General features: G+C 43.3%; 1 protein-coding gene across 1 annotated transcript in view; it reads left to right on the top strand.

The window, feature by feature from the left end:
- The first annotated feature begins 18,395 nt into the window (after positions 1–18,395).
- RRAS2 (RAS related 2) overlaps positions 18,396–20,098 on the top strand; it is an 80,451-nt gene continuing 78,748 nt past the window's right edge. Inside the window, exon 1 of the mRNA XM_059708974.1 lies at positions 18,396–18,772. Coding sequence (XP_059564957.1) covers positions 18,665–18,772 — 108 coding nt within the window. The 5' untranslated portion in view covers positions 18,396–18,664. The remainder of the gene's footprint in view (positions 18,773–20,098) is intronic.

Genomic DNA, 20,098 nt, shown 5'->3' with positions numbered 1-20,098 from the left:
AAAGATAATGGTATCGGCAAGTGGAATATGGTCTTAGCAAGCAGAATGTTGGTTGTGAAGTGACCTAACACTTGGGTGATTCAGTTTCTTAAAAAGGGATAGGGGCTATTGTAGGTAACTGGGCTGTTATGTATACTAATAATAACATTGATAAAATCATGTATTCTAGTGTTTGAATTATTGTTATGTCATAAGCATATAAAGATTTCATACTTACCCAGTTTAATATAGGCATAATAGTTCTTCCAGGGGATAGACTATAATTTATTTAAGTAATCTCCTATAGTTAGACATTGGAAGTATTTAATTAATTTGTTTGTTTTTACCAATTTGGAAAAGTCTGTAATAAACAACATATCAATACACATTTATATTTAAAAAATTTTTTTTCTCTTAGGGGCTTATCAATTGGTAATGTTTTTAGCTGCAAGGAACAGAAAGCTTCTCATATAACAAGTCATTCTGAAGCGGGTGACTGCTAGCTTTGGTTCCTGTGGCCTTTCTCTCATGTTCATGTTCTCAAAATGGCTGCTGAGTCTCTCTCTGGTCATAACCATCAGCATTCAAGGCAGAAAAGATGAAGAGATAACACCAGTCAGGTCTGCCTTTTTGTGTTTATCATCCCAGAATCATCCCTCGCAGACATACACTTAGGTCTCTCTGGCAAAATTGTGTTATGTGGCCACCCCTTCCTGTGAGGAAGACTACACAAGCAAATGTCCTCCCAACTTCTTTATTTGGAGGCAGCAAGGAAAAAAAGAACTGCTAATGTGTATTAAACCAGCCTTCCCGCTGCTGTCACAAGGGTTTCTCAGATGTGTCGGAGCTGCAGAAAATTTCCTTCAAATAAAATATTGCCTGGGAGCCTGTTTGGAAAAGCTGAGGAAGGTGGAGTGCTTTGGTGGAGGTGAGGACAGGAGCTTAGAGCTTTATGTAGAAGATATTTCACCCGGTAGAAGATCTTTCCTGCTTTCCAGCTGTCTAGCGCCCATGTCATCTTGCAATTAGTTCCCTAAGGCTCCCAAGTGTAGACTTGGGAGATAATGCCCATCTCCCATTAAGAAGTATAACCCCCAGATTCGTCACCCTCCCCTCTTCTGCTTCCTTGCTAAATCTGAGGCATATGATTTAGGTTCAGTCAATCAGGCATTCTCTCCTAGGTTTTTGAATCCTGAGTATGTGACCGTGTGTCATTTTCCTCTCAGCAGCAGTGCCATATGCACCTGATTGTTCTGGCTCTGTGACCTGTGGTGTGGTTCCAGCTGCTTAGCCCTCTGGAATTCTCTTGTTTCCTGCCAGTTTTCAGAACCTGGTTGTACGGCTGATTCTGTGAGCCTCTGAGTTTTTTGTTCTGTTTGTTTTCCAGTGCATTGACTTTTTGCTTATGGTAGGGTTAATTTCTCTTGCTTTTAGCCACAAACCCTGATTAATACGATAGTATCCTTCCTAGCAATCCCACAGACAATTCTGCAGAACTTGTGAGGTTGCAAGTAGCATAGTTTAAAATCTGCTGCCTTAGGACAAATCCCTTGGAATGGAATTAAGGGACAAAGGTACAAATAGTTTAAAGTTTCTTGATAATTATTGCCAAAGAGCGTTCCAAAAGTATTGTGTAAATTTACTTAACCACAAGCACTGGGTATTATCATTGTTTTAATTTTTGCTAGTATAATGACCGGGAAATGGTTTCTTTTAGTATTTTAGTGTGTATGTACTTGAGAATATTAAACTTAAGGCTTTTTCCTTATGTTGATTTATGGTTATATTTCTATTTATGGGAGATGGCTGTTTATTCAAGCTTTAATTTTTCCTTTTATGATATGAACTTTATATAATTTAGTCATTCTTTGAATGTTATTGCAAACGTTTTTCTTCATCTGTCTTTTTCATCTTTTTATTTTTTGTACAGAAGCTTCACATTTTTATGTAGTAAAATCTGTTCATCTTTTCCTTTGTGATTTCTTCTTTTGCTTAATGCTTTAAAAGTTACAGATTCCTCCAAAGATCTGATAGTCAATTCAATTTCCTGCCAGTTTTTCTGTGATTTGGCTTTTGTATGTTTAACTCTTTAATCTTGTGAGATATATTTTTGGGTATTGTATAAAAGTATGAATCTAAATGATTACACTGGCTTTTAGATCAATATGCTTTTGTGAATAAGCCAAGCTTCTGGGTTTTTGTTTTGCTTTGTTTTGGGTTCCAGTAATGCAAGCAATATTGGGGCTTGTTATTGAGAAAAAAGTGAGTAAAATGAAGAAAGAACATGAGACAATTGACAGAGAAGCAGAGACAGGGAACGATTGAAACAGAGACAAAAAAGCTGAAATAGAGACTGAAATAGGAACAAAGAGAAGACTCAAAGATCAAGAAGCCACGGGAGGGAACAAAGACTCAGTTGGAGGAGGGGCTTTGGAGATCTCGGGCCTGCAGCCTGAATCAGTGACCGCGCAGGCTGTGGGAGTGACTGACAGAAGCTGACATGATATCCCAGGCTGCAATTGAAGATCTCCCTCCACCATGGTGGCCCCACCCAACTTTAGCCTATCCCATAGATCTGGGGAGGCCTCCCATTCCACTTAGGGACCCCAACTTGCCCATCATTCTCCAGTTGGCTCCAGGTCCGGAGGACCTCAGGGGCGAAAAGAAAATTCTGTCCTCTTTCCTGTCCGTAGTCTTCCTTCTCTCTGGTCTGGCTTCAGACAAGGGTTCAAAAAAGGATGAGATCCTGAAGACCAAGCATCCAAAATGTCCCCCAGTGGAGGCTGTAGAGTGCAAATAACTCAGTCTGGTTCTGGAGCCCCAGCATTATCCTCATCAGAGGGGTTAAGTAACTGTGCTCATCAATAAGAGGTAGACATTGGGATTCAAACCCTGGTTCTGTCCAATTTCAAATCCTGTAGTTCTTTCATGTGCATCATGATATTGGGCTTGCCCTGGCCAGTATGGCTAAGTGGTTAGAATGTAGGCCCAAACACCAAAGGGTCTCAGGTTTGATTCCCAGTCAGAGAATGCACTTCAGTTGCAGGTTCAAACCTGCTCCCCCTCAGCCCCCCCAGTCAGAGCACATGGGAGGTAAGCAGTTGATCTCTCTCTCTCTCTCTCTCTCTCTCTCTCTCGCTCGCTCTCTTTCTCTCTCTCTCTCTCTTTCCCTCCCTCCCTCCCTCCTTCCCTTCCTCTCTCTTCTTCCCACCATCCCTCCTTTCCATTTTCTCTGAAGAGCAATGGGAAAAAATATCCTCAGGTGAGGATTGACAACAACAAAAAAATATATTGGGCTTGTTTCTATATCTAGAAATTGTCCTCCCCAGAATGCCTTTTATTTCTGCTTTCCCATATGTCATCTTTCCATCACTTCAGCCTACGGGCTATTCTCACCTCTGATTTTCTGTAGCTCAGGCTTCATTTGGCACTGAGACCTTACTTATAGTCCTGGCTTCTCCTCTTAGCTAAACATTGTGGTATTTTTGTCTTGTTTTCTTAACTGAGTTATAACTTGGGACTGTGTTTTACCCCTTTGGACTTCCTGCATTACTTCACACTATGCTGCCCAATCACTGGTTCATTCATTCTCTCAGTAAATATTTTCTGAAAACTTCAATGTACCAGGCACTGAGTAAGCAACTGAAAAGGCAAAACTAAATGTTTGTCAAAAAATATTTTCCAAATCAGTTTTAATACATTCCTGCCCTGCAGCATGGCCAGGTGCTGGCACGCTCCAGTCACAGAAAGATATGAATGATGAACTCCATTGCTGGTCCCTGTGCTTTGCCTCTGGTATGAAAATCTGTGCAGAGAGGCCAAAGAGGAAATGGCTTTCCCTCCTGCTCACTAGTGTACTTTCAGGCATGGACCTTGGTGACTGTGACTCTAAAATGGGATCACTTTTTCAAAGCTCTAATCAAGGTCTGCATCTTTAATAGGTAGTACTGAGGGGATGTTGACATATATTTTGCTTGGTTTCAAGCAGACCTGGGTTGAGATTCAGGTTCTACTTTAGCTAGTCTCTTCAGCTTCCCAAGCCTTAGTCTTCTTACCTGTGAAATTGGGATGATAGCTACAGGGCACACAAGAGAATCTATATATATAAAGAGCCAGGGGCCATCGCAACCGAACAGAGGACCGAACTGGCTGAGGGGGTGACAAGGCCAGCAGGGGGTGACTGAACTGCTGTTCAGGCTGTGTGGGGCAACCAGGCTGGCAGGTGGGGGGGGGAATTGGGGCGGGGGAGCAGTGAGGGACAACCAAACGACTGAGCAGCAGGCTGCATGAGGCGACCAGGTCGGCAGGGGGGTTAGTGAGGGATGACCAAACAACTGAACAGCAGGCTGCATGGGGCGACCAGGCCTGCAGGAGGGGGCAGTAAGGCATGATCAGGCTGGTGGCAGGGGGGGGGGTGTGTGGGGGGGAGCAGTTAGGGGCCACCAGGCCAGCAGAGGGGGGCTGTTGGGGGCAACCAGGTTGGTGGGGGGGCAGTTGGGGGAGACCAGGCCGGCAGGGGGGCCAGTAGGGGCAATCAGACAGGCAGGCAGATGAGCAGTTAGGAGCCAGTGGTCCCAGATTGTGAGAGGGATGTCCGACTGCTGGTGTAGGCCTGATCCACCGGCAGTCGGACATGCCCCAAGGGGTCCTGGATTGGAGAGGGTGCAGGCTGGGCTGAGGGGACCCCCTCCCCCATGCACAAATTTTGTGCACTGGGCCTCTAGTGTACATATAAAGCTCCCACCTTTATAGGGAGATTTCACAGGACAGGAGAGATGTTATTTACTATACTGAGGGCTTTGAGTCCCCAAGTGTGACTTCGGGTTCTTCAACAACATTCCCTGTCTTTTGTTTTTTCTATCTCCCTGGTTAATTAATGCATTGTCTATACTTTTTAAGCTCTAGTTGGCCGCCTAGCCAGCATGGCTCAGTGGTTGAGCATCGACCTATGAACCAGGAGGTCACAGTTCGATTCCCAGTCAGGGCACGTGCCCGGGTTGCAGGCTTAATCCCCAGTGGGGGACATGCAGGAAGCAGCTGATCAATGATTCTTTCTCATCATTGATGTTTCTATCTCTCTCTCCCTCTCCCTTCCTCTCTGAGGTCAATAAAAACATATTAAAAAAAAGAAAGAAAGATAACTCTAGGTGGCCATTGATATACATTTTGCAGTTTGTAGCTTTGTAGTTTATAGTGTTTGTAGTTACTCATAATGATATCTAATGTTATAAAAATAAAAGTGTTTCTGAAAAGACTAACTCTTAAATAACTTACTGAGTATAAAAATCCTTTTATTCCACATTCATGTTAAAGTTTTTAATTAATTAATTTGTTTTTCTGAATAGATAAGACTTTTTTTTAAACAAGAAGTTTATTTAAACAACAAGACACTTGACTTGAAGGAAAAACTACCTAGGATTCATTTTCTTTTTAAGTAATTTACTCTACTTAAAGACAGATTGCCCTATATGTAACAGCTACACACAAAAAAGTTATAAAATTGTCCTTGGTTTTACAATGATAAATGAAAAACATTAAAATTCTCCAATCAAACAAGGTATGCAAGAATTTTTATGTTGTTCTTTTTTTTTTTTTTTTTTTTTTGTTAACAGTGAGAGCAAAATAACTTACTGGAATATAAAGATAAGAGCTGGATGAGCATGCCACTAATGGAGAAAGGGGATGTTTTCACAGAACCAGTATTTTCCCCCCAGCCCATTTCTATTTGATGTCCATCAAAACATACCATTGGCCAATTAGTTAAAAAAAAATGCAAATGCTTGTGCACATACATCGGTTACTTTATGTACAATAAAGGAATGGGGAAGGGGAAAATGAAAGACTAGAGAACACTATACAGTGGTAGTCAGATGTGTTGAAACCCAATTGCAGTTTTCTAACTGAGAATGTCTTCTTGGTCTGGAGGAACAGAGTTCTGGAGTAAAGTAGCAGGTTCCCTTTTTCGTAGATACCTCCTGTCTGCTGCTGGAACACATCAATTGTATCTCCCTCCTCCATTTCCAACTGTGCAGGTGTGTCTGTCTCATTGATTGGCTGCCCGTCAGATCGGAATCTGGTCTACCTCATTGACAAACCCTTGGGCTTTTCGTCGGCCATGGCGAGCACCGGAAGTCTCCTCAGCTGTTGCTTCACAAAAGAGGTACCAGGTCCGCACCAAATGGGCACACAAGCAGCACCAGGAGTGGCAGAAGAAGCAATAGGTAATACATTTGCACTGTTCAAAGTTCAAAAGGTGCCAGAGTATATACAAGCATAGTCTCCCAGTTTTTTTGTCTGTCTTCCAGAAATAATCTATATTATTACAATCAAATACACATTTATGCTTTTCTTTTTACACAAATGGCAGTGTATTATACGTTCTTGTTGGTATCTTGTTTTTTTTTATTTATATAAATCTTGAAGATTGTTCCAAGTTAGTAGGAATTCCTCTTTTTAAAAATGTTTGTGCTGCACAGTGTCTCATTCTATGAATGTACTTTGATTTATTTGACCATTCCCAAATTAATAACATTTAAATTGTGTCAATCTCTTGCTCTCACAAATAGTGCTTGAGTGAATAGTCCCATAATATATGTTATTTGGCACATATGTGAATATTCCTGTTAAATAAATTATTAGAACCAGATTTGCTAGGTTAAGGGCATATAAATTTGTAATTTTGCTAGATATTACCCACTCCCAAAGATGTTTATATCTTGGCTGGGATTCCCCCAGAAAAGCATATCTCTGTGACAATGATTCTAGTGCAAGTAGTATAATTGGTAGGTGCATGGAGCACCAGGAAGCTGAGGAGTGGGGGCCGTGATACAAAGAAGGGAAGGCAACCGTTGAAAGGATGTGTTATGAAGCCAGCTACTACATGGGTGACCGGAGCTTAATTCCACCAGGAAATTATGAGCTAAGGTGCAGAATACTCACTTCTGGACTTTTCTTTTTTCTTTTTCTTTAAGAAAAATATTTTTATTGATTTCAGAGAGGAAGGGAGAGGGAGAGATAGAGACTTCAATGATGAGAGAGAATCATTGATTGGCTGCCACACCCATGCCCCACACTGGGGATCAAGCCCACAACCCAGGCATGTGCCCTGACTGGGAATCAAACCTTGACCTCCTGGTTCATAGGTCAATGCTCAACCACTGAGCCACACTGGCCAGGCACTTCTGGACTTTTCTAAACCAAGGTGAAGAAGCTGTATTTCCCAAGAGTCATTAGCTGAAGCCTGCTCTAGAAGCATGGAGTGTGAAATGGGAGTAGGGGCAGTAGACGTTAACTCTCTGGCCTGGCCTAGCCTGCTGGTGGCCAGAATAAACTTCCACAGTTCAGAAAAATCTCTCAGGCATAGAGATGAATTTCTTGGGGTACTGGGTCCCTGAGTATATTGAAAGGTCTTAGGATATGGGCTACACCCCACTGTCAACGAACAAAGGTATCTGTTTCCCTAGATTTTTTTTGTTTCATAGTGTTCTCACATATTTGATCTTGCCAATTGTCTAGATGAAAAATAGTACTCATAAAACAAAAAATAATAACTGTATCATTTTAATTTTTATGTATATAATAATTCACACTGACTTTTAAAATAATTTAAAGCTCCCATCTATTTAATTCTTCTCTAACCCTACCATGTTCCAGTAAGTCATCACACCCTAATCCTACCCTGAGAGTAGGTGTTGCAATTATTCTCATTTTAAACACTAAAGGGAGGAGCAAAGAGGATTAGTGACCGGCCCTAAACCACTCAGTTTGTCAGTGATGGGAATGGGATTTGATCTCAGATTCTCTTTAAAACTCATGCTCTTTCTATTGTGGCAGCATGCCCTTTGGAAACATTTTTATCTTGTAAATGGTATAAAACAGACTAGCCACTCAACTTCTCAGTTTCTTGATCTACAAAAGAAAGAATAGTGAACATCTATTGTTTGTGTCTTCCCAGCATCCATTTTTTACTCTTTTGCTATCACCTGGGAATTTGTTAGAATTTTCAATTCTTGAGTTTTACCCCAAGCCCACTGAATCAGAAACTCCTGGGTTGAGGCCTAGCAGTCTGTGTTTTAACAAACCCTCTCTGTGATTCTGATTCATGCTGAAGTTTGAGAAATACTGGGTTAGGGGAAAGAATTTAAGTGGAGCTATTTTGCCAACAAAAACCAGGGGAAACCCAGGTTAAGACTAAAGTCATATAGAACAAACACATCTGAGAGATACAGAGAGTGAAAGAGTTCTGAAGATACCATCTGAGTCTAGTCCTGCTTGAAGTTAGACCAACAGTGGTATCATTTAGTTACATGAACCAATACATTCTTTTCATTTCAGTTTGAGTTGAATTTCTGCCACTGGCAACCAAACTATTCCTTACTGTCAGGGAGAACATTTATTCCTCCTTATGTTTTCAAGTGAAGAGATTCTTTTTGACCATTAGTTCTCAAATTGTGGTCCCAGGATAACATCAGCAGCAACATCAGCGTCACTAGAGAATTTGTAAAAAATCACAATTTATCAGACCACAGTCCACACCTACTGAATCAGGGTTCTGGGGTGGAAACCAACAGTCTGTGTTGTAATAAGCCCTCTAGGTCATTCATGTCCTTTCATTTCACTAAAATGTGAAAATCACTAGCGTAAGACTCCTAGCCTCTCTCCCAACCCCTTATTCGTCCTTCTCTATGAAGAACGTATGAGTTATCTAATTAATGAGTTTGAAAGGATGATCTGGGCATGCTCAGTTTAGCTCCTGTGGCTTTTTTTGGCGGGGGTGGGGGGTGGGGGGGGGAGAGAGGCAGGAGGTGGAGCCGGTGTGACCCAAAGGGGCAGTTATTTGTGTCCCTCTGTGTGCTATAAGTTTTATGGAGACAGATCCCCATAAGATGAGGCCTGCAGTTTTTCCAGCGCTGCCTGTACCTCAGTGGTAAATGTATTTGGGAACAGTGTAAGCAAGACCATTTGCCCTCAGATCTAAGCCATATCCTCCAGTCTAGCTCTTATCAGTCACAAAGCTGACATTTTGATCTGCATCTGCTGGTTTTCTATGTCTGATTTCTCAGGCGGCTCAGACTTGGGTGAGGAAGAGGGCTCTCTATGGACTCCCCCAATGCCCCAACATTGACTAATTTAGGGGGGTGGAGCAGAAGGTTTCTCAGGCCCCTTCCCCGTCTAACATTTAGGACACCATGTCTCAAACTTTCTCTACAGGGCTCCCAGTGCCCCGTGAAGAAAACCTTGTTTGTTCTCACCAGACCACTGGTGTCACATCTACGGGAGACAGAGGTATCCCATGCCCCACGGGGCACAGGAGGGAAGACTGCAATCACAGAGCATTTCCTTTCAGTTCTTTTCTGAAACAGTGTCGTTCTGTGGGGGCAGGAATGGGGCCTAGAAACCACGGCATTCTAAAAGCTTCCTGGGAGCTGTCTGCCATGCCTTATTATCGGGTTCTACCAGCTGTCTATCCTAAATCCATATGGCTGCATTTGAAGTTCCTTTCTGTTTTGGAGGCTTATCATTTGAAAGAAAAAAAGGGACTTCTCTCTTCTCTATTCCACTCTTTTGGTCTGTTCTGAGTTATTCACAGCCATAGACTGGTTTGAAGCTCTGCAAACCAGGCCTGGGTGCTACAGGAAGCTCAATGTTTAGAGCAGCAGGCGTGCCTCTTTTTAGAAAGCTGATGCAGGGAAGAAAGAGACAAAGCAGCCGTTACTAAGTTCAACCTGAGTGACAGAAGACAGCATAGTTATTCTCTCTGTATTGACCTGTTTCTCAGTCTTCCTGGAATACTTAATCCTCCCAGATTGTCTAACTACCACTTATTTTTACATAGATCATATGTGTACAACTGCTTTATATAGCTACAGCATATATGTACAGTTTTGGCTTCTGTTTTACCCATATCCTTAAAAATTGTTCATAAACATAATTTTTTATTTTTCTGATATAAAATAAATAAAAAATTCGACTTCATTAAAATTAAAACTTTGTGCATCAAAGAACACTATCAAGAGAGTGAAGCAGGATGGGAGAATATATTTGCAAATCATATATCTGATAAGGGCTTAATATCCAAAATATATGAAGAACTCCTACAATTCAACAACAAAAAGATAAGCAACCCAAACAAAAAAATAGCCAAAGGACTTGAATAGACATTTCTCCAAAGAAGATAAATGAATTGAAAATAAGCATATAAAAATATGCTCTACATTATTAGTCATTAGGGAAATGCAAATCAAAACTATAATGACACACCATTCACACCTAGGATAACTATAATAAAAAAAGAAAATTACAAGTGTTGATGAAGAAGTGGAGAAATGAGAACTCTTGTACATTGTGATGGGAATATAAAATGGTGTAGTTGCTATGGAAAAACAGTTTGGTAGTTCCTCAAAATGTTAAACATAGAATTATCATTGGACCCAGCAATTCTACTCCTAAGCATTTAACCAAAAGATTTGAAAACAGGAACTCAGGTACTTGTACACAAATATTCATAACAGCATTATTCACAATAGCCAAAGGGTAGAGACAATCCAAATGACCATCAACAGATGAATGGATAAATAAATCATAGTATATCCCTACAATGGAATACTATTCCACATGAATATGTGCTACAACATCGAGGAACCTTGAAACATTATGCTAAGTGAAATAAACCAGACATGAAAGGACAAATATTGTATGAGTCCACTTATATAAAATGTCCAGAATGGGAAAATTCATAGAAACAGAAAGTAGATTAGAGATTATCAAGGATTGGAGGTAGGAGAAAATGGAGATTAAAAAAAAAATAAGATGGAGGAATATGTACAGAAAAACTAGAAGTAGAAAAAAACCTCACCTGTAATCTCATGACCTAGGATAGCTGAATATCCTGCCAGTCACTTTTATTTTTAATGTATTCATGGTGGTCAAGCTAAAAAGCTTAGGCCTTCTGGATTCAAATATGCACTCTGCCATTAACTAGCTATGACATCTCTGTGCTGTAAAATGCTGTTTTTGTAAAATGCAAATCATAAGAGAACCCACTTCAGATGGTTGATTTGTGGATTAAATTGGATAATATGTTTTAAGTGATTATTACAGTGCCAGGCTCATAGTAAATGCTCATGTGTTGTATCCCACGCTTCTCGTTTTCTGGTAGAAATAAAAATTATTTTTAATGGCCACATAGTATTTCTTTTCTTTTCTTTTTTTTAAAATATATTTTATTGATTTTTTACAGAGAGGAAGGGAGAGAGATAGAGAGTTAGAAACATCGATGAGAGAGAAACATCGATCAGCTGCCTCCTGCACATCTCCTACTGGGGATGTGCCCGCAACCTAGGTACATGCCCTTGACTGGAATCGAACCCGGGACCCTTCAGTCCACAGGCTGACGCTCTATCCACTGAGCCAAACCAGTTTCGGCAGCCACATAGTATTTCATATCATGGCTGTAGCATCATTTATTTAATCAAGTTCCTATTGTTGAGTGTTTAGGTAGTTTTAAAGTTTTCATTATTTTACAAGATGCTATGGTGGACATCCTTGCTTGAGTCTTCCTGGCAGACATGCCTGAGAAGGGTTGTGTGGCTTTGGCCCTGCTCAGCCTTCTGGGCTCTTGGGCTTCCAAGACAGAGCACCATGTTGAAGCCCAAGCTGGGAGATAGAATCTGAGTTCCAGTCATTCTCCTGCTCTATCTCTAGGCAATGCTGGGACTGCTCTTGTCTATCCGGGCCTTTGCTTCCTCGTCTGTACAAGGAGAGCTATAGTGGCAAAGACCTTAGGGAGGTTTTTCTGCTCTGTGACTCTCAGATGATCCTCTGCTAAGCTGTGGATTTCTCCAGCCCTGTAGTGGCCTTCCTTAGGGGGGTGTGTGCACACGCTTGAGTGTGTGTTTCAATTTCTATTCTTAGCAGCATGATCTTTAAACAGGGAATAGATTTGTGCGTCTATCTCATCTCAGATGCATGCAGCTCCTGCTAGGCTCTGTCATTCTCCACCAGCCATTCATTCACATGAGAAACAGTGGCCCATTAAGGAAATAAGCAGATGGTGCTCTTCCATCAACCATGATAAGGATCGAATGCTCTCTGGTTTGGGGGTTTGGCCCTTTTTTTGTCACCAGGCCTGGGCTCTGTCTGACTCAGCTATAGATGATGTCAGGGGAATCTTGGTCAGCACCTCCCTTCCCATTCCACTCCCAGATCTTTTCTCTGGGATGGGCCAAGGATGGTATTTGGGCAATGGTGATTTTTAGAGTTGATGAGTAACCAACATTCCAGAAGAGAAGGTCATTGTTTGTCCTGAAAGAAAGAGTGGAGATGAGTAAGTCTACTCTCCTCCAAGAGTTCTCAATTATGGAGGTGTCTCAGAGCTACTTCAGATATTTAAATACACAAATTCAGATTTTTTTTTTGTCTGCAACCTGAAAGATTCTTATTTGTGAACTGTGGGGTGGAGCCCAGGTCCTTCATTTTAGGACACTACAGGGGATTCAGACGGGCATCCTAGGTGGAAAACATTGGCATGTAGTAGTAGGATTTGCAAATTCTTAAAGCTCACAAAAGCCAGGCAGGCAACATCAAATGGATGGGGTGTGATGCAAGAGTGCTGGTGACTCTGAAGAATAGGAGCATCTACACCTTTTTTCAAGGGCACACCGTACTTACCTTTAGCCAGTTGTCATAGATAATGCTGGCCCGGCGTTGCTAGATGTTTCACTTAAATTATTTTTTAGGAAGAGTAAGAAACCCAGATTTGTTTATAAAATATCCTACTTTTTTTTGTTGCTGTTGTTAATCCTCTCTGGAAGATATTTTTTCCATTGATTTTTTAGAGAGAGTATAAGGGAAGGAGGGAGGAGTAGAAAGAAAGGGAGACACATTGATGTGAGACACATTGATTGGTTGCCTCCTGCAGGTGCCCGGACTGGGCAGGGGATCCAACCTACAACTCAGGCATATGCCCTTAACTGGGAATTGGGTCTGTGAACCTTCTGTCCACAGGCCGATACTCTAACCCAGGGGTGGGCAAACTTTTTGACTCGAGGGCCACAATGGGTTCTTAAACTGGACCGGAGGGCCGGAACAAAAGCATGGATGGAGTGTTTGTGTGAACTAATATAAATTCAAAGTAAACATCATTACATAAAAGGGTACGGTCTTTTTTTTTTTAGTTTTATTCATTTCAAACGGGCCAGATCCAGCCCGCGGGCCATAGTTTGCCCACGGCTGCTCTAACCACTGAGTACACCGGCCAGGGCAAAAATATCCTACTTTTAAATATTAACAACCAATTCAATTTTTTTTTTTTTTTTTTACAAATTGAATTGTGGGCCCAAACACATATCTGTTGGTCAAATCTGGCCCTAAATCTGTCTGTTGAAATCTCTTGACAACTCCTTAGCCAGACAATTGCTCAACTTAAGTAAAAATGATGCATTCAGCAGCCTCTTGATTGACAGCATTGTGCTGTGATGCTCTGAGGGGTTCTGGACAACACCTGGCTTGGTATGAGGCAAAGTGTTCATAGCGGGCAGTCAGAAGACCTATATCCTGCTAACAACCTGCTAGGTAACATTGGGAAAGAAATGCCTTCCCTAGTCACAGAATTTCTTTTGGTAAAGTGAGGGGGATGATCTCTATTGTTCTTCCCGAGTTTCCATTCTTCTTATGAAGATTTATGTACTCACCTATTATCCCTCTACTTCAGAATGAAACTTTTCAGATTAAGATAAAAACGAATCTTTGTCTTGAATGACAACTAGTTGTTTCTCTCCCATATTCTCCTATGTCTTTGTGATTCATTTTTGCAGGGGAGTTTCTTTTTGCTCTTGGCTTTTGGGCTATTTTCTAAGGGGAAGACAGCATTTTGGAATAGCATGCTTCGGTGGAATTGAGCATATGGACTTTTTGCTTGCTGAACAGTTGACTTCAAGTAAAAAAAACACAATAAAGAAATAGAATTGATATGAGGGACATCTTGAAGTAAAAAGATGTTTTCATCATAGCTCAAATAAAACCCTGCAATTGAATCTTTTCTCCACATAGCTTTATTGAGATTTAATTCCTATACCATAAAATTCACCTTAAAAGTGTGTAAGTCAATGCAATTAGATAGTTGCAACCATCACAACTATCTAATTTCAGAACATTTTCATATCTCCAAAAAGAAACCCCATACCTGTTATCAGTTACTCGGCATTTCCCCCTTACCCCTGGCAACCACTAATCTATTTTCTGTCTCTATAGATTTTTTTACCCTGGACCTTTTATATAAATAAAATCACACAATATTTGGTCTTTTGTGACTGTTTTTTTCATTTAGCTTATTTTCAAGGTTCATCCATGTTGTAGCATGTATCAGCACTTCTTCCCTTTTTATTGCCAAATAATATTCCATTATATGGATATGCCACATTTTGTTTATTCATTCATCAGTTCATGAATAATTGAATCCCCCACCCCCCTTTTTGGTTATTATGAATAATGCTGCTATAAATTTGCATGTACATTTTATATGGGCATATATTTTCATTTATCTTGAGTATATGCTTAGGGGTAAAATTTCTGGGTTGTATGTTTAACTTTTGAGAAATTCCCAGACTGTTTTGCAAAGCAGCAGCACCATTTATATTTCTATCAACGGTGTATGAGGGTTCCAGTTTCTCCACATCCTCTTTAACACTTGTTATTATCTGACTTTTTTATTATAGTCATCCTAGTGGGTGTGAAGTGGTATTTCATTGTAGTTGATTTCTGCAGTTGAATCTGTTCTGACTGACCTGGCCTAGTCACGTGCCCATCCTTTAGCCCTGTGGTCGGCAAACTGCTGCTTGGGAGCCACATGCGGCTCTTTGGCCCCTTGAGTGTGGCTCTTCCTAAGCCTTAGGAGTACCCTAATTAAGTTGATAACAATGTACCTACCTATATAGTTTAAGTTTAAAAAATTTGGCTCTCAAAAGAAATTTCAATCGTTGTACTGTTGATATTTGGCTCTGTTGACTAATGAGTTTGCTGACCACTGCTTTAGCTAATGACTGGCTAGTGGAGACTGGTAATCTGAAATGAATCTGAGTGAACCCCTGGAGCTAGGGTGGGTGTCAGTCACTCTCAAACTACAGAGGAGAAATTGGAGATACTATTTGAAAGCAAGGAGAAATGGATTTCTGGGAGCCAGCTAACACATGTTTTCTACAGGATGGGTTTACTTGCTTGGTTTCAGTGCTGGAATTATCCTGTATTCAAGGATCGCAGAGTAGGAAGGAAAGAACATCTTGGTGAGGACTCAGGCAAAGAAGGAACCCAGGAAATAGGTTACTGAAAAAGGGTCTACTGAAATAGGTTTCTCCCTGAAAACTCTCATCGCCGACACATAGGTGCTTGCCAGCTTGTATTTATTACTGTCTGCTCCTCATTTTCTTTCATTGATCAAACTATCATCAGGCTCAGTACCCCTGAGTGCTCCTCTGCCACATGCTGAGTCACAGAATGCTGAGGACCTCACTACAATTGTATTAGGACCTATGCTTGATTCCCCCAGTCTAAATAGCTGTGCTAGTATCGCTATATTGTTTTTTCCCCCCCACTCAGGGAATAACTTTCTGTTGGATATTTTTGAGATTTGGTAAGCTTTTCTGACTACCACAGCTTTTTAAAAAGAGACAAAGATTTTGGATTGTACTTTAGAAGGGAAGGAGTGTAAGGACAACTCTTTGGTTATCTTCTTGGTCCTGAAAAATAATGGGGAATTTCAGGCCTCGGTAGACACTGAGCGGCATTTGCGGGAAGCCTAACTGGCCCTTTCTCAGCTCTTCTTTGACATGGGCTCCTCTTTCTTTTCTCTCTCCCCTTTCTCCTCCTTTTCGCATTGATAGTAATATCTGTCATTGAGGCTTTTCTGGCTACTATTGCTGTGTAACAAATATCCTCCCACCTCCTCAAAAAATAGGTCTTAAAACAACCATTTTGTGCCGCACTTAAAAAAAACTAAAGAAATTTGACAACCAGTGTAAGGCCTGATTCTGGCCCGGATCCTGTACTACAGCACATTATTGAGTCAACTGACAAAATTGGAATATAAGTGATAGATTATACAAATGTTTTCATATGAATGTTAAATGTACTAGAGTTGATAAATTTACTGTGGTTGTGTGAAATAGTATCCCTATTCTTTGGAAATACACACTGAAGCACTTAGGGGTAAAGGGCTACCTTTAAGAAGCTACAAAATTTGCCGAAACTGGTTTGGCTCAGTGGATAGAGCGTCGGCCTGCGGACTGAAAGGTCCCAGGTTCGATTCCGGTCAAGGGCATGTACCTGGGTTACGGGCATATCCCCAGTGGGAGATGTGCAGGAGGCAGCTGATAGATGTTTCTCTCTCATCGATGTTTCTAACTCTCTATCTCTCTCCCTTCCTCTCTGTAAAAAATCAATAAAATATATTTTAAAAAAATTAAGGCTATAGAAAAAAAAAGAAGCTACAAAATTCATTTTTATGAATTATACATATCTATAAAGAAAGGGAGAAACAGAGAAAAATCGATAGAGAGGGGAGAATAACAGAGGCAGAATGCTCACAATAGTTGAATTTAGGTAAAGGTGTATGGGTGCTCTTCGTACTTTATATATAGAAACTATTCCACAGTGAAAAGTTTTTAAAAGTACAACGGTTTACTACCTCATTTTGCTCATGATTTTGTAGGTCAGGAATGGCTAGCCTGGGTGGCTCTTGCTTGGAATCTGTCATGCAGTTGCAGTCAGTCAAATGCCAGCAGGGGCTGCAGTCAGAAGGTCGGGCAGAGCTGGGTGTCCCAGATGTCTCACATGGCTGGCACTTGATGCTGGCCATCGGCTAGGAGCTCAGCTGGCCCTTTGACGACATGTTTACATGTGGCGTCTCCAGCATAGCAGTCTCGGGGTAGCCAAACTTCTGACTGTGTTTCTCCTAGAGCAAGAATTCCAAGAGAACAGGTGGAAGCTGCATGGCCTCTTTTGACCTAGTCTTGGAAGTGATAACAGCATCTCTTCTGCTGCATTCTACTGGTTCCAAACGAGTCACTAGGTTATGTCCAAGGAACTTGCAGTCGTGTTTCCTAACTGCCATAAATGCCAAAATGTCAGACGCTGTTGTATTAACTCATTTGATTTTTATTAAAAACAAAACAAAACAAAAACACACCTCAAGGTAGGTAGTCTTAGTCTTCTTATTTACACAGATTAAATAAGTTCCCAGTATCATGCCATTATTGAAAGAGCTAGAATTCAAATCCAGTCTGGCCCCAGAACCCATCTTTACTACCTTCTACCACCTCTGCATGGAGCTGTGATTCCTGCTACATTCTGATAAGCTGCCATACACATAGATAATCACTTTTCATTCACAATCAGTGGTATGCAAACTCCCAATACATTTACAATCATGTGACACAATTCTTACCTTCTTAGCTCTGACTTTTGCATATGTGGTTTTCTTTCCCTGGAACACTTTTATTCCAATTATTTGTCTGCCTGTATCATTTATTATTCAGGTCTTTTAGGGAGCGTTCCCTGATTACCCAACGCTGGGGTGAGTGCTTTTCCTATGAATGCACATGCCGCCGGTGCCTCATAGTTACTTTGCCTGTTGCCCTGGCTGTCTCTCCCATTGGACTCTAAGTTCCCCGAGGGCAGGGACATTGCTTTGTTCACGAAAAGGATCTCCAGCACAGTGCCTGGGTGGTAGGTAGTGTGCAAATAAGTACAAACTAATCTCTCACACCCATACTCCTCAGATACATTACTATATATTTCTCACACCTAAATACAGACACTAAGACACTCTCCTGAAACACACAAAATCTGTCCTATTCACTCTTGCCCAAGCTCAATCGCTGTGACTTATTATTCCCCATGCTCAGTATCAGTCACAGTCCTCACACGCTGTCACCACCACAAGTTCATCACACACAATTACTGTGGCACAGCTCTGATCCTCAATCACTGACACATTCTGTTCTTCAATCCCGTCACCATCTGTACTCTTAAAACAGGATATTTACTCTCCTACAAATTGCGTTAAGATCACAACAGCTCTATTTTTCACACATGCCTTCACATACTGTATTTTTTCATCCATATAATCCCTGACATACAGAATTATGGTCACATACTATCTACTGTCTTCTTCCCATTCCCACTACACACACACACACACACACACACACAACACACACACACACACACACACACACACACACACACACACACACACACACACTCAACAAGGGCAGCCTTGGAGGTCTCAGCTCTGGGGCAGCTCCGGAATCTCGCGCGGCCCCGCCCCGTCCCGCCCCGCCCGCCCCCTCATGCATATGCAGCACCAGCCCCGCGGCCCGGCCCCCAGACGGCCATTTGTAGCGGCGCTGGAGGCTGGTGCGGCAGGCGCTGCGGAGACGTGTGGACTCGCGCGCCCCTCGGTCGCTGCTGCCCCGAGCCCCTGCGGTCACCCCGCTCCTCCGCGCCTCGGGCGGGACTCGGCCAGCCGGGGCGCCGCGCTGCCGCCCGCGCCGGCCTTCCCAGCAGCTCCGGGCGCCCGGGACCCCCGCCCGCCCGCTCGCCCGCAGCCCGCCGGCCGCACAAGTCCCCGGAGCCGGGCCTAGGGCGGGCGGCGGCTCGGCGTGGCCGGGCTGGGCTCGGCGGCGTCCCCATGGCCGCGGCCGGCTGGCGGGACGGCTCAGGCCAGGAGAAGTACCGGCTCGTGGTGGTCGGCGGAGGCGGCGTGGGCAAGTCGGCGCTCACCATCCAGTTCATCCAGGTGCCTGGAGCGGGCCCGCCAGGGGCGGCAGGGGGCGGCGGGCGGGGGCTCGCGTACCTGTGGCGGGGCGGCCGCCGGGACCCCGCCCCGGAGGCGCCGCGCGGGAGGGGGGCGCGGGGCCGGTCCTGTCCTCCTGCCCTGCGGCCGCCGCGCTGCGCTCCTGTGTGCCCGGCGCCCTGCTCGCGTCCCGGGAGTCGGGCTTCTCAGGAATGTGGCCGGGAGGGCGGAGCTGGGAGGGTGGGAAGCGCCGATCCACCTTATCTCTCCGGCCGGGGCCCGAGCCCTGCGGGGAGGCAGCGCCGCCGCGCCGGGCTTCCTGCCCGGAGGACCGGGGCGTCGGGCGCGGGGCTGGATGGAGCCCCGCGCGCCGCGTTTCCAGCTGCCCGGCCGTCGCCTGCCCCGTCGGTGCGATCGCGGTGGCAACTTGGCCGTGGTTCCGCGTGGTCTCCGGGCTTCTCTGCGCCCGCCGGGCCGGAGCTGCGGCTGCCAGCGGTGCGCTGCTCTTTGTGTGCGTGTGCGCTTTCCTTTTGAAGTGTTCTCGGAGGTAACGTGCCCGGGGGGGAGTGTGGGATGATGCCCCAGGGAAATGGTGGCTTCGAGGAAGTTAAGAATGTTCTTCGATGCGGGTGAGACCATTTCCTAGGAATTCCTGGTGCCTTCCTGCTCCCGGCCGTGCCAAGGTGAAGTTTGGGATGGGCCAGACTAGGAGGTGACCGACCGAGCGACCGAGCGGAGCGTTCTGTGTCTGTTTCAACCACCGCCTCCCCCACCCCCCACCCTCTCTGGTAGCTGAAGGCCGAGAGTGAGGGATGGTAAAGAAAAGGGAGGTGGAATTCTTCATTCTTGCGATTTGCTCTGGTGAGAGGTTCGACGGATCTTTTTTGGGATTTAAAAAAAAGAGAGAGAGAGAGAGAAACCCAGTTATCTCTCTGCTTTTGTCAACCTAAAAGGTGTGGCTTATGTTGGGAGAGAACGAAGGTAGTACCCCTTTATAACAGGTAACAAAGATATTCTTGGTATATATCAGTGAGTACTGTTAAGATTCTTTGGTGAAATACTTATTTCTGGCTTACGTTTCACCCAGTTACTGTCAATAGTGGCATTAAAATACAGAGTACTGAAACATAAATGTGATTATTACCTTTCACCTTGACTACATGAGCAGGAATTGACGTTATGCTATTTCAAGGTATTAAAGACTGCTGCTTAAACCTTTGTATCCAGGAAGAGAAGATGTTTATGTAATGAGCATTCACAGTATGCTAATTAGTGGGTTAAAAAAATGACACTTAGGAGGTGAGATTGGTTTAAGTTTAGCTGGCTGCA

Source organism: Myotis daubentonii, chromosome 9 (assembly GCF_963259705.1).
Source record: "Myotis daubentonii chromosome 9, mMyoDau2.1, whole genome shotgun sequence".
Taxonomy (NCBI): domain Eukaryota; kingdom Metazoa; phylum Chordata; class Mammalia; order Chiroptera; family Vespertilionidae; genus Myotis; species Myotis daubentonii.
Note: the sequence above shows the minus strand (reverse complement) of the source record. Positions and strands in the feature narration are given on the sequence as shown.